The sequence below is a fragment of the Anser cygnoides genome, chromosome 3, assembly GCF_040182565.1.
Source record: "Anser cygnoides isolate HZ-2024a breed goose chromosome 3, Taihu_goose_T2T_genome, whole genome shotgun sequence".
Taxonomy (NCBI): domain Eukaryota; kingdom Metazoa; phylum Chordata; class Aves; order Anseriformes; family Anatidae; genus Anser; species Anser cygnoides.
Window position 1 is genome coordinate 69,159,422 of NC_089875.1, and position 14,836 is coordinate 69,174,257.

Consider the following 14,836-nt stretch of genomic DNA (forward strand, 5'->3'; position numbering starts at 1 on the left):
AGACACTTTATATGCTCTGTGGTAGCACAGCATCAGATCTGTGAGTAATACCATCAACGACAAAAGAGGATTTTTCCTTGTGAAAGCTGAAAAGATCTCTTTGTTCTAAAGCATCAGGAGTTTATGTAATTAGCATAAATTGCTATTCAGGTAAACTGGTTGGAATATTCCCTTTTCTGAATTTTGCCAGCTGACTTTGAAAGACATACTTACAGATCTGAAAGCCAGGTAGTGGAGTGAACGTGTGTGCTTTTGACATCTAAGATAACTGTGGTCATGCTGAATTCATCAGGAAAAAAAATCTACTTTAGAAATATCTCCTGATGCATCAGTTTCAGCTCTGCAGGTGGAAACTGGGGAATTGGCAGCAGCCGATTCCTTGCGCAGGGGTTGTTGGTTTACTGCTGCTTGTGACTCATCTGGAAATCAAACCTGGAAAGTTCCAATTCTTAAGTACAGCACCATCCTAGAAACTTTTTTCTGATATTGCTGAGAGTAATAACTATTGTATCCATTAAAAGTGACACTATAAACTACAAAAAAGTTACTTTTTGCCGGCAGTTGTTGTTACTTCAGCACCTAAAATTGTATTGTGCTTTTCTGATTTATCCTGTGTATGACTGATTTTAAAGAGGTCGGTACTCCGTATCAACTATCAAAGCCTTTTTTCTCAGGTATATAGCAGATTCAAGAGGTAAATCCAGTGTTCTGAAAGGTTGTAGGAACTCCTATGGTTTTCCTGGAAAATAGAGGCCAAAAAAAGCCTTAATGTAACTTGACAAGTACACAAATGAAGTTTAGTTGTCATTAATCTGCTGCTTATTTCAAGTGAAATAATTTGGATAGAAAAAACAAGATTACATGGTTATTTTAGACTTCATGAATCCCATGTTGGAGTGATATTTTGCATACACACAGTCTTTTTGTTTATAAACAGGTACTGCTTGTCTAAAGGGTTTCACTGATATTCGGAACAACTAAGCTAATATCCAGAGAGCCTTGGGGTCCAGTTGAACATCATGAGGTGGAACCTGGTAGAAAATTAAAAAAACAAAGGTGTAATCCAAAAGCAATGAGTAACAAACGAGGAAAATTATTGAGGACGTGCTTTTTTGTCAGTGCTAACCTGCAGTATGAAAATGTAAAATCATTACTTGTGCTTTCATTCAATTTAGTCTATGCAAGAGAAGCTTTTGCAAGAAAAGCGGGCGGTTCAGAAGATGGCAAATGAGCTTGAAGAAAAAGAAAGGAATATAGAGCAGTTAAATAAAACTTTCTCTGAAGTAAGTAAAGACTCTAAAAACCCAATCCATGACTACACCCACTAAGAACAAACTTAGAAAACCATTATGATACCATGTGGTGGGGCTTTATGAGCTTAATACATACTTAGATGCTGTGCCGAAATATGATAGATGCCATCCCTACCTCAAGAAGTGAAAGTTTTAAGGGTGAAGGCCACTGAGCAATGGTAACATGAAAGAGAACTGTGTAGAAGCTGTCTATCTACCATTCTTTGAAGGGGTACAAAACTATTCTTCTGTGTGTGGAACTAACTGGTTTTAGTTAATATTGTTTGTGGTTTGAAACAGGAAACTTTCTGCTACTCTGCATGCTGCAGACTAATTTGCCCCTTTTTTTTCCTCTCAACTTTTCACAAAGAACCAAAGACTGATGGAAGAGAATGCCTCTCTGAAGGAGCAGATACGGCAGGTGGAGCAGTCCCGGCAGCCAGTGTCTGAGAAGATGCCTGTAGCGGACCAGTTGTTCAAGGAGATGTCCCATTGCTTGTTTGACTTGAAAGCTCTGTGCAGCATTCTCACCCAGAGAGCTCAGGGCAAGGAGCCTAACCTTTCCTTACTGCTGGGAATCAGATGTAAGTGATCTCATTCCAGTGCTTATTAGTGGTTTGGACACAGAAGAGTAACAATCTTTGGGGGGAGGAGGTGGATGTTTGTGCGTGTAAGTCTGAGTGCCTGGCAACTCTATCGTCTGAAATGCTAATTGCACATCCTGTCTTCTGTACCTCCTGAGCTGTTAAACCAGGAGATGGAAAGCACATCCTAAAGCCTGTCAGGCGAACCTCCAGTGTAGTGACTTTGTGCTGGGTTTTCCCTCTTAACAAGATTAATAAATTATTTTTTTTTTTTGCACTTGAATATATCATATACAGTTGCTTTCTGAGTGTTATTTACAATTAGATAGACCAGTTGCTGAACTGGGCCTTCACCAAGGTAGAGATGTAGAAGTACAGCGTCCTGTACACACCACATAGATTCATCTGCACTGGAAATCTCTGAAATGCTGGGCAGTGCAGCATATACCAAGTCACCAAGTCCATGAGACCATCATCAGCCAGCAGGGTGAATAGTACAACATATCTGTAGTACCACCTTGTAATCTTACCTGGCCTCATTTCCCAAGCCCTCCTACCCCTTTTTTCGGAGTGTCTAGGAACTTCCGAAGTCTCTAGAAAATGGTTTTCTTTCCATTTATTTATTTATTTATTTATTTATTGCAGTTTTTGAGAGCCATTAGACTTTACCAAGCCTAGATCTTGGTGCAGTCAGAAAAGCATGTCTTTGCAGGGGTGGGCTCTCAACTGTCTTCAAGTTCACACGCTACCTCATTTTGTTGCCTTACATCATAGTGAAGCATGATTTGTCTTGAGTTAATTAAAGTGACTTCCCCTTTATTTCAAGAGGGGCTGACCAGTTTAAGTATTCAGAGCACAGTTGTAAGAGCTTTAACCTTGGGTTTTGCTTTTCACAGCACTGAGCTGTTCAGCTGAAGAGAACGAAAATTACCACAGCACAGAGACTCTTTCGAAGAAGCTCTCGGACGTTTGTCAGTTACGAAAGGATATCGATGAATTAAGAACTATAATGTCAGACCGTTATGCTCAGGACATGGGGGACAATTGTATTACTCAATGACAACATTTCATCTGGTAGCAAATGACTTATTAAATGCTGCTGTGTCACAGGTCTTTGCATTTCTATTAAGGAGCCATATTGGAAGATTGCAAATAGCGCTGCACATGCATCTCTGTGAGGATCGTGCGTATTTAATCTCGGGAGTCGGGTGAGGAGGGGAGAGTCATGGTTGAAGTAGAGTGGTACAAACTACAAGAAATCTTTTCTCCAAACTACTGAATGTAGGAACAAGCTGTGAAGAATGTTTCAGTTGGACTCTGTTTCTTCCATTAGGACTCATTTTATTGCTTCAACTAGTTTCTGGAATCAGAGCATCAGAACAGCCATACTGCTGCTGCTCTCAGTCCTTCCGTCCTTCAAGGGTTTGAATGGTATTGCCTGTATTCTGAAATCAGTGCAGACGGCCAAGGGACACCTATAGCTGTATGTGGTGAAAGACAGGGGTTCTGCAACTGCAGGAATTGCAATCAGAACAGTCTTAGAATGCTACAAGCATTAGCCGCTCTTCAAGTTGCCTAAAGAATTTGATAGAGGAAATACATTGGTTTTAGTAATGTATGTCTGGCTTGTTTTCCAAATGGTGGAAGAAAATCAAGTTTCAACTTCTCTATGCACCTGAAGTCCGTAAAATTTACCACTATCAAATTGTTTTAAGCACTGTCACGTTACTTTGAGAAGTTTCAATGACATGAAGTCTGTAACAAACCCAAGAAGCTGGGAGGCAGGAAACTGCAGTATATAGTATGTGGCTGTCTGAAAAAAAAGAATAGACTGTATTGTGTTCATACCACACTTACCTTTTCATTCTGTCATCTCCATTTTAAAATGTGGCTGGTCTGTATCTGTGTCCCTAAAGACCTCTGACAAGGTTGTGAACAACTTCAACCATTTTCTGCTGCAGCTACAAAATGAGTGTTTGGCACTTGTCAAAGTCAGGGCTCAAAACAGAGTATTTCCCTTTACCAGTATTAAATTCTGTGTTATCTGAGGGCTGCAAAATTTTCCACGTTGTTTGGTAATTCTTGGTTTCTCCCTTTCCGTAGGAAGAGATTACACTGTAAAAAGAAAAAAAAAAAAAAGATCATGTTGCATAGTTTATTCAGTGAGTGTCACTTGGCAGTGCTATTTCACTGCTGTGGTGGGACAGATGAAATATTAACACTTCCAGTTTCCTGGAACATTACTGAAATACAGCTGAACAGTTGTGCATGATGTAAAATACTATTCAGCTGAAGGAAGCAAAAACTCAAGAACTCATAAGGAGCAAAACCACTCTCAAATCACATTATTTAAAAAATAGATGAGCATCAGTCATAGTTGTGATATTAAAAGAAAGTTTCAAGTGACTGCGGCACAGGTCACGGTGTGCTGACCTGTAGTGTGGATAACAGCAGAAATCGCTTAGAAAACATAGCGGTTAGAGCAAAGCAAATTCTAGGGTAACGTTTTTATAGCAAAAGGGTCAATATCTTCAGTTTTCTGATGGTATCTATGTTAATAGAAAAAAACGGTTATAGCAACATAGACGGCAGTTAACTAAGTTTAACTTGGTGATGTTTTGCTTTCTGTTCATTGTTACACAGTTAATGTTTTTATAATTTAGTGATTTCCTTTTTTTTTAACTATATGGAGTTATTTATTTGATGTTTTTGTCTCTATCATGAACTTACCGTGAACTAATCTGTGAAAAATAGCGTTCAATTTGTATTATTGCTATGTGGCATTTTCAGATAGATTGCTCTGACTGGTCCAGCTCCTGTCAGCACTGAAACGTTGTCTAGATGAAATCTCCAGTGAAATTGCATAGTGTCTTGTACTGTCAGGTAAGAAAAAAGAAAGGAGGCAATTTTATTTTGTATTTCTATACGCTGCTCTTTCCATAGTTTTGAAGGTGTACTTTTATAGTAGTGCAAAACTGAAAACAAGGAGCTCTGCACAAATAGGCTTGCCCAGTTACCTGTGCCTCTGACAGTATGGGCTTCTGTGACAAGGGCCTCGGCTTAATTCCTTTCACATAGTTCATTGGTTTGGGCCCTGCAGTGAAGGAGTAGTCCCCAGTCTATGGCTGCTCTCTGGTATCAGAAATTCAGTAACAGGATTTCAGATAATAAACTAGAAGTATCAGGGAGAGACTAAATACCTAAGTAGCACGTTATTATTTCCTTAGATGGAAATGCACCTGCAAAAATTACCACGCAATGCATTTTTCTGAATTTTGTGGAAATAAGAAACAAGTTCAGTAGGGCAATTAGAAACAGGAGTTTTTTTTTGAGTCACTGTGTCCTATTAAGCTGGTCACTTGACTGGTGTGGCTCCACTGTCCCCGCTGTTAAATGGTGTTACTGTACAGCAGATTCGAGATCAGTAAGTTAATATTTTCAAAGCACTTCACTTCAGGAGCTTTTCTGCTCGGTAAGTATTAGTTGAAAGTCCCTCAGGAAGGAGGTCCCATTTTATTTGTAATACTTGGGTTGCAATGCTGTAATCTTGCATTTTAATATGTTTTTAGGGAAGCTGTAATATTTATGTTAACTTTAAAGCACTTGATATAAAACAAACAACAACAACATCACAACTGAGTTTACCTGTCTCAGTCAGATTAAAGTAGGGAGGTAAATGATGGATGTTTGAGCCAAAGATACAGGCTACCGACTGAGTATCTAGAGTGATACAGTATTTTGCTTTGATTTCTTAAAATTTGGCCTGTTGTAGTAGTAGCAATTACTATATATGCATCAGTTTACAGATGCCTCTAAATGGAATAAGCTTTGTCTAAGATATGCATGACAGTTTAATTGGTTAAAATGTAGTGTGTGTGGTCTCATTCAGCATATTTAATACGCAGTTGATTAATGAATGTTAACGTTGGAATCGCTTAGATTTAGTCATGACAACTTTTTGCTGTAGCTGGTAGACAATCTCAAGGGCTGAAAAACAACTGCTAATGAATGAATACTGTACCGGTCTGTCTGTTAGCAAATTTGTACAGTGGCTTTTTTGTATAGTTTCAGATGGAATTTATACAGTCCTTTTAGAAGATATTTACAGTAACTACTGTATTCAAGAATGTATTTTGAAAAAGACTTGGAAAGTCTTGGGAGAAGCTATAGATGATGCTATGTATTTACTATATAGAAGTAATGCAGCTCGATTGTGTACACGTGATTTAGGTTCCTAGCCTCAGCTGTGTAGCTTTATAGTGCGATAGTTCTGTGAAGTTGCTGAGATTGCTGTCACCACCCACTCAGACTTCGACATTTGAGACTGCCAGTGGCTCTGAAATAATGGCAAGAGCTGAAGTTTTGTCCTTTTCACTTCAAAAGGGTTCTTCCCTTCCTTTGCCCTCACTACCTGCCTGTTGTTGCAGATATTTTTCTTGCAGGGTAAGAGCACAAGGAAAGAAAGAAAGAAAGAAAAACCCTTCCTCCACAACCCGTTGCCCTAGCACTGGTAGCAGTGGCACGCTGCAGTCTGTCAGCACGGGCTGAGTTTTTGTCCCTGTTGCTGCTGGTTACATAGGTGGGGTTGCAGGTGGAGTTGGGCTCTTCCCGCTGGTGTAACGAGTCCTGTCAGGAGTGGGGAAAGATCTTCAGAATTAATCTGCATTCATAGGCTGCAAACAAGTCAGTGGTTAGTACCGAAAGGGATGATTTTATTCCAGTAGCTCATTAGCAATATTAAATCCACAGCTGCATACCTTTGTGCCTTTTTTGCCTGATGTAAGTGTATATTCCCTTTGAACTTCACGTAACTCGTTAGAATGCTGATGACTGCACCTTGTTTTCCTCTTACCTGCCTATATTTTGGTTCTAGACTTTTGTAGTAAGAATTCTTGCGTAATATCTAGAAGCGTAAGTACTCGAAATAGGTACTCGGTGTACACTTTGAGTGTGAGGCTGGTTGTAGTATGCAGCTTTCTTGAATATGAAGCGTGAGCAGGAAACTCAAACCATAATGTGTTTATTTTGTATATATTAATTACAGCCTATCATTAGTTCAATGGGGAGGAGTGTCTGGAGCTATCTTTTAAAAGCACAGCTGACATATGTACTGGATCAGTCTCTGCAGACTGGTAGTCTTGTAAATTGGGTTCAATTTTTGAACCGCTCAGAATACCTCATATGTAAATAGAGTTGTCATGACTTAATCCAAATGTGTTCATTGTAAAAAGTAAAGGAGCCACTGGCTGGCTCAGCTTTAGGCTTGTTGTTCTTGCCTCTTTTTGTAATTTTTTTTAAAGTAGGGTTTACAGCTAGAATTTTGAATGCCAAAGTTCTATTTATTAAATAATAATAAAAGTTTTCATTGTTAATGACTGGTATTTTTCCACTGGAATTTGTTTGTTGATGTTTGGGATTTGTATCCACAGAGCAAAAATAAATTTTGTTACAAAATTGATTTCTTCATTGCTGTCATTTGTCCAATATGTGGCATAAAGTGGAAGGGACCAAAGCTGGACTGATGGCCAGAGGCAAGGAACGAATCGTTCAGGATCTTCCCAACACCCACCCAGCGTTCCTCCAGTGATCTGTTTTTCTGCCTCATTATCAGCTGGCCAGGCTCTCTTCCTGGCATTAGTTCTTGTTTTAAAACCAGGGCATTGGCAGCAAAAATACTCCTTCAGTGTGTAGTGAAAGGATTTTAGAGCAGAGTTGCTTGTGAAGTCCCTGCTGCTTTTCTAGGAATTGCTGCCGCTGTTCTGTTTCAGATCTAACTGGAGAGGCTATAGGCAGGACTTTATAAAAGACTAAGTCAGCACAAAATGGTAGGAAGAGGTGTTATGATAATTAGTTTGAGCTGCTGAAAGATTCATCACTTATTCTGGAATAAGTGGTTGTCTGTCCCGAAGCTGGTCGCTCAGGGCAAAAAGTTTTATATATACATATATACATACACATACATATATATATAGGATGGTGAAGCAACAGTGTGTCTGGTACCAAGGGGAAAACCAGGGATCAGAAAGGGCATGTGTTTTTAATTATTATTTTTCAATTAGCATGAATGAATGACTGGTCGTACTGAAAAGCAGTTAAGGTAAACAGAGATCCTTTCTGCCTGAAGCACCACAGGTCACCGTAGCCCAGGGTAACCAGGCGATGTCGACTCCCCTTCAATGTCAAGTTAGTACAGTCTGAGGAAAGTGAAAAGTTACAATTTTAGAAAATCTTAGGAGGATTCTTTCCAAGTGTTGAGGAAAGTGTGGTTACCCAAAAACGGCTTCTTTTCAGGCTGTTCCCAGTGAGAAATCTAAGAGCCCATTAGCAGCGCCGATTGCTGGATGATCTCTGTGCCTTGACTCGTCTTCTCTCATCCCCCAGCGCACGGCACTGTGCGGAGCGCCGGAGCTGAGGATCTCTGCTCTTCTCTTCAAAGGTGCTGGGAAATTCATTTTAATTAGCTAATGCATTATATATGGTACAGCTCACTTGCCTTTCTCAGACCTTGTGACTGAATGTTGAATGATGTGCTTCTCATTCAATTAACCCCCCCTCTGCCCTGTATAAATGTATGTAAAGGGCTGCACAGGTGCCAACTTTCCGTAAGATTTCTGAGGGTGACCTTTTGTGAACTGTTCGAAGTCAGGTTTAGGTTTCAAAGTATCATGATTAAAGCACTGCTAACAATAGTAGTGGTAGAAAATGTTCTGTTGCCTTTACACCGCAAACAAAATTCAAGTCCAAATGTGGTTAGAAATAAAACTTCAAACAATAGCGCTGCAGATAACGCTCCAGCCTCTTGAATGAGGACAACTTGCAGCAGCTAAATCTGCAGTGGATCACCTGCTGGATGTAAATTAAACAATTCTGCAGGACTTGCTAACAACCCTGGGTCATTTGTTTTGTAAATGAATGGGTTCGGTGTACTTGGAGGACTTCCAAGTGGTGAGGGAAAGCGTACACGATGAACTATGATACTTAATTACGTTATAGTATATGCATATTTCTCTTCCTCTCTGTGAGTTACTCCCCCTTTGGGGGACGCTGCTGCTGTTTTTCTGTCTTTTCTTGATGTTTCAGGTCCTGATTTCATGGAGGTAAAGCCACACTTCAAGCCGTGGAGTTACAGCCTACTCAGCTTGTAGGGAACCCGATAGGTTCAGCTAATGCTTCTCGGCTCTTTCATGAACAGTTTGGCAGCTACGCCGAAGAATGCAGCCCGTGTATATTAATAGACCAGAAAACTGATTTACTGGTCTGTGTACCTGTGAAAGCATTTGCCTAGAAGAAGAAGAAAAGAAACCTTTGTCAAGTGCTGGTCTGGAGTGAATTGTAATGCGAAGGGTTCTGGTAAGAGGGTTTTCTGACTGAAGTTTTCCCGTCAAGGGGGAACCGAGTAGAATTTAATATCATCAGAGCTCATCTCCCTTACGTTACCAGCTGAGAACACAGCAGCACCAGAGTGCCAGATGTCCAAAACCCCTCCCTGGCCACTCTTTTTGCGCTGAGCTTAGTGGTGCCCCCGGGTACCAGGCTGGGAAACTGGTTCAGCCCTGCTGCTGTCAGCCGCTGTGACAGAGGGGACCCTGCCCTGCTGTGGGTCCACCTCTTGTCACCCCAAAAAGTCCTTTCTGGCAAGGTCTGGCTTACTGGGGATTGTGTTTGCCTGGGACTTGAGTCCAGCAGCAAATTGCTTCAGCCAGGGAGCCTAAACTTTACTCCACATAGGTTAGCATGCAGAGAGGCGGCGTAAGAAGCCGGATTAGCCTTCTAGCTGTCCCCAGGACTGCCATACTGAGGCAGGAGAGAAAAATTGTTCAAAATACTTTGGAAAGTGAAGAAGCAAAGGTAAGGAAAACAGGACCCAGACCCCAGCTTCCTCCTGCCACTGACGCTTCCTCTGATGAGACGAGATGTCTTCATATTTATAAATTGTAATGATTTACTATTAGCAAAAACAAACAAACAACTTTAATCACCACATTTAAACAGGTTAAAACGTTTTTTCCCCAGCCTATAGTATTGATTCTCTGACAACAAATTGCTGTTCTTCTTTTATGATGCCTGTGTTGTGGAGAAGGCACGTTGCAGAAACCAATTTGGCTGGGATCTTGGAGCTAATGCGATAATTTGCGCAATGACTCATTGTGCTCTCTATAATCATACCCACCTTCATTCATTTTCTGTATTATTTTACAGGACTCTGCAGTCATTTGCAGACACGTTTGAATTTGCTGTTGTGTTTCTGACCTCGGCGGTCGGGTGCTGCCTGCCTGGATTTGGGGCTGGGGGGACAGGCAGGAAGCTCCCCGCTGTGAACAGGGTGAGCTGTGCCCCGCAGCCAAGCAGCGAGCCTTTCTGGAGGCAACGCGGATGACGGGACTCGGTGGACTTCTAACCTTTCTAACCTTCTGCTATTTCTGATCACAGAACGGTTAAATCAGACGCCTAATTTCTCATCAGTTATCACGGGGGCAGGTGGATCCAGCGGCAGAGAGAGCCCAGACCTGCAAATGTGAGCATGCCTGCCCACAGTGCCTGCTCGGCCCCGAGTTATAACAGTCACGGGGCAGTCACCAAACTTCAGGCACTCGCAGGCAAGCTTCTGCCCACCTCTAGGGAGCACGTTGCTGTTGGGAGAGAGAAGAAAGGTCGCAGCTCAGAGCGAGCTGGCGCAGGTTCGCAGCTCCCCTGCAGGGAGCGGGGCCGCACGAGGCAGCGCCGGGAGGTGCTGAGTGATGGTGCCGTCAGCCCAAGCTGAGCTTTATTCCAGGAGCCCGTGACAAGCAGGTCATCAGTTACGTTACCTCCTCCTGCCTTAGTGCCCGTGAGATGGTGAAGATAAGTAATAGGATATTTTTAGTTTAAATGATGGCTCCAGCGTTTTAATTATAAGCCGATTATAATCAATCTGTTTCTAACACCCTTTCCCCCCACTTGCAGTCATAAAAATTAATTACCGCCGTAATGAGCCAGTGAGTGACTGTGCCCTGTTCTGGCCTGTGACAGCTTCAGAGCCCAGGTCTGCGGCTGCCCGGTTGGCTCCGAGCACGGGTCCTGCCATCTCAGCAAAGCGATGGCCTGCTCGGACGCCGCTATCTCAGAAACGTCCACTTGTGTCTTGAGGGGAAAGGAGCTGGATGCGCTCAGATTTTCCCCAATGTAAAAAGAAAACTGTTTTCTCAAACTGCTGGCATTTTCAAGAGTGTCCCAACCCTTCCCCAAAGCGCCGCTGCAGCAGCTCTGAAGGTCAGCACACAAACTGCCCCAAATGGCTGCAAGAACAGCTCTGGCATCCCACACCGCTTTAAACTCTGTGCAGCCTGACTTCAAAATTTATTGAGAATGTAAGAATAAATACAAAACTGATCCTTTTAAAAAAAGAAGAACCCAAGTCATTGGCTAAACATCGCCTTGACCTTCAGAGGGCTCATCACTGATCCCAGCCTGCATAAACAGGAGATTTGGCCCTGGAAATACCTCATTTGGGAATTAAACTTTTTCCAGCAACTCTGTACTCCGAAGCAGAAATGCTTCCTCTGCCAAAGAGAAATCAGCAGTTTTAACAGAGGGCTTTTCTTAATTGTCAGGAAAAAAAGGATGCTGCTGTTATTTCATGCTGGAAAGGCATAAATTCATTGAATCATTAAGGTTGGAAAAGCCTTCCAAGATCATCTGGTCCAACCATCCCCCTACCACCAAACCACGTCCCTAAGCACCACGTCCAACCTTTCCCTGAACACCCCCAGGGACAGTGACTCCAGCACCTCCCTGGGCAACCCATTGCAATGCCCAACCACTTTTTCTGGGAAGTTTCTCCCAAGCATTGCACAAGGCTCTTTGCTGTCGTTTTCTGACAGTACTACAGCAAGCTCTACGAATGCTGGTAACTGACCCTTACCAAGAGATGGGCACTTTTGGGCCAATATTTGGGCTAAACATAAGAACATTTCAGAACTTAATCTACTGCATCAGATTTCGTTTTCTGTTTTAGAATGTTTAAAGCTGGCCTTAAGCTGCGCGATGTGCTTAGGATCTAATGCTAATGGTACTAAGAGGTGTAAATATCCAGCAATCAGGCAGTTTCTCCCTACTTTTCCTGCTGCAGAAGGAAGGCCACCAAACTCCCTGCTCATCCCATGGGCGCGCTGCTCCTGCTCCTTCTTCGTTCACCAAAGAAGAATGAGTTTCAGAGAAAGCTTCCTGCCCACAACCCTCATAGCACAAACCCTTCCTATAAGCATCCAAGTTGCATTTGCAAGTTGCCACATCTGAAGCAGGACTTTAGGCATTGGTGCACTCCATGTGGAGGTACCTTTATGGCTGAGGCCACTTGCTGGGTAATGAGAGGGTCAAAGCTGTCTGGGGTTAGGACAGCTCAGCTTCTTCGAGCATAGCAATTTTCAGCCACAGTTTTCTAAAGCCCAAGTAGTTTTGTTTGTATAACATAGAATTGGTAACAAAACCATCTGTTGTTTACCTGGAATTAAACTCAGATCATTTGTAGCATACATTGCAAGTTGTGACCTTACAAAGCAAAAGAGTAAGCTAAAGACTTTGATCACGTAAAGTAAGAACGTCTTGTACAGGAGGAGAAGCTAGGTCTTTTTCTCCAGATAAGCAAAGAAGCACGCTGCTTGGCTTACACACAGATTATGTGGTAATTGCAATAGAACCTGTAATTAATCAGTTTGTCTATGAGGCTGTTAGAGGAGACAGAGCTGAAAGCCTTGCTGAAGTCAAGGTAAGATCATTCATTGCTCTCCCCTTGTTCACTGAGCAAATCATTTTGTTGCAGAAGTCTATCAGGTTGGTTAAACATGATTTCCCCTTCATAAATCCACACTGACTACTCCCGATCACCTTGTCTTTTATATGTTGGGAAACTGTTTCTAGCATAATGTGCTCCAACACCTTGCCAGCGATCAAGGTGAGACTGACCAGCATATAGCCACCTGCATCCCTCTGTCTTGCCGTTCTTGAAGATGTGAATGACGTTTGCTTTCTTCCAGTTCTCAGGACCCTGTGCCGTGACTGTCCAAAGATAATCGTAAGTGTCCTCTCAGTGATTGCTGCCAGCTCCCTCAGCGCTTGGGGGTGTACCCCATCATGGCCCATGGATTTGTGCGTGTCCAGCTTGTTTTAATGCCTAACCTGAGCCTCCTCCACTGACGGTAAGTCTTTATTGCTCCATTTGACAGTGAACAGATCCCGAACTTTGAAAATGAACTACTCTCAGCCAGCTACAACTGCACTTAGTGCTGCTGCTAATCTGTTTGTATGCACCTTCCATTCGCTCACAATTAAGTCATTCCCCAAGCTCTGAGGACAGTAGACATCGCAACAATAATTTAGCTCACTTATTTAAATAAGTTAAAATTTCAGGGCATGTTGCAGGTGGTAATGCTAGCTTGACTTTTTCCCTGTACTGTTTTTTTTACAACAACTTGACCCTAAAAATCAAAATAAAGCCCTCTTAGAGAGCTTAGTGTTTCTGTCTGAAGTGTGAGCGCAGGACCGAAGCCTTCCCGTACGTCTGCAGGAGACGCCGCGCTGTGGGGCCATTCCTGAAACAACCTGCAGCAACTCTAAGAGACCTACTTTCCTCCGAGGAATACTTTACTTCCTTTGAGAGCTAAGCACATGTGCTTAGCATACGCAGGGCACCTTAATGAGCAAAACAACCCCCTGGTGTAGTCTTCCATTGCTAAGCACTGAGCCAGCCACGCTCACGCTGAGAGCTGGCGGTGCAGGGCGCGCTGGCAGATCCGAGCCAGCCACGTTGAATATACATGAACGAGGTAAATGGCTGCTCCTCTTCACCAGCCTGTGGTGGAGCGATTAAGCAGTAAATCAAGCGCTCGCTGCCTTGCCATCTCACAACTTGGAGCATTTGTAGGCTCTTGATAAAGAACTGCGTTGCAGAGCTCATCACGTGGGCTTCTTCAACTCAGAGGGGGCGAGTTTCTTCAAATGTGTGTCCCTCCCCATCCTCCAGCCTCGGCTGGGCAGCAGCGCATCCCTGCTCTCTGAGGCTTGAAACACGTTTGTACAGTGACAAAACCGGCATTCGAAATGAAAAAGTATTGAGGCAGGAGTCCCTCACACCGTGTGGCCTGGAAGGGGAAGACTGGCCAGGCACCGAAACACAAAGCCCGGGGAGCTGTGGCAGGAGAACAGGGAAGGGAGAGGTCTTCACCAAGTGGTGGGTGGGCTGTGTCAAAGCTTAGCTCTGCCTTGGGTGTCTATAGACAAACTGCTTGTGGGGCAATTCCTTCTCAAACGAGTGAAGCACAGGTAGAAGGAGGCCTCTGAGAGGCAGTCTGGAGCAGCAGCAGTGGCATTTTCTGTGTCTTGGGCTTAGGGCTTCACGCAGACGTTCAGAAAGGATCTTTAAAAATATCACAGCACCGTAGTACTAGTATTTGTTTGCACGTTAATACAAAGATACAACATGGTTTCTGCTTAATTAAAGGCCAAAAAATCTGCTATGTAAACTGACCTTTTAGTAAAAAGAAATTAATTATCCCTTCACTTACACATTCTAAATCTGAATCTTAAATGCTTTGACTTCTTTGACTGTACGGTCTGAAGAATGCATTTCTTCCTGATCCAAACAAACCAAGAAGAGCTTGACCTTGCATCTGTGGCATGCCTGAAACATATTTCAGAAGCACCACATCCTGAAAAAGAAGAATATTTTAATAGGGCACAAGTTGCTCAAATGCAATGCTGTCTGCTATGTTTCAGATGTGCTGGACAGCTTTGGGCAATTGCTTCATCTCGGTGCCTTGGTGTATGCATATGTCAAGTGGAGATTGCACAGCCTCCTTCGGAAAGCATTTTGACACATCTGGATGACAAATTCCACGAGAACTGAACAGCATTGCCTTTAATCAGTGTTTGCATGTAAGAAAATTGAAAATGCATGAAATTAGATGCTAAAAAAATACAGTGGTT

The 14,836-nt window shown here is 42.8% G+C and overlaps 1 protein-coding gene across 4 annotated transcripts in view; it reads left to right on the plus strand.

The window, feature by feature from the left end:
* CEP85L (centrosomal protein 85 like) overlaps window positions 1-6,352 on the plus strand; it is a 147,520-nt gene extending 141,168 nt beyond the window's left edge. For all 4 annotated transcript variants that reach the window (XM_048065552.2, XM_048065551.2, XM_048065549.2 and 1 more), the window contains exons 11-13: window positions 1,176-1,283; window positions 1,663-1,876; window positions 2,773-6,352. In XM_048065552.2, coding sequence (XP_047921509.1) covers window positions 1,176-1,283; window positions 1,663-1,876; window positions 2,773-2,936 — 486 coding nt within the window. In that variant the 3' untranslated portion in view covers window positions 2,937-6,352. The remainder of the gene's footprint in view (window positions 1-1,175; window positions 1,284-1,662; window positions 1,877-2,772) is intronic.
* Window positions 6,353-14,836: the final 8,484 nt, after the last annotated feature.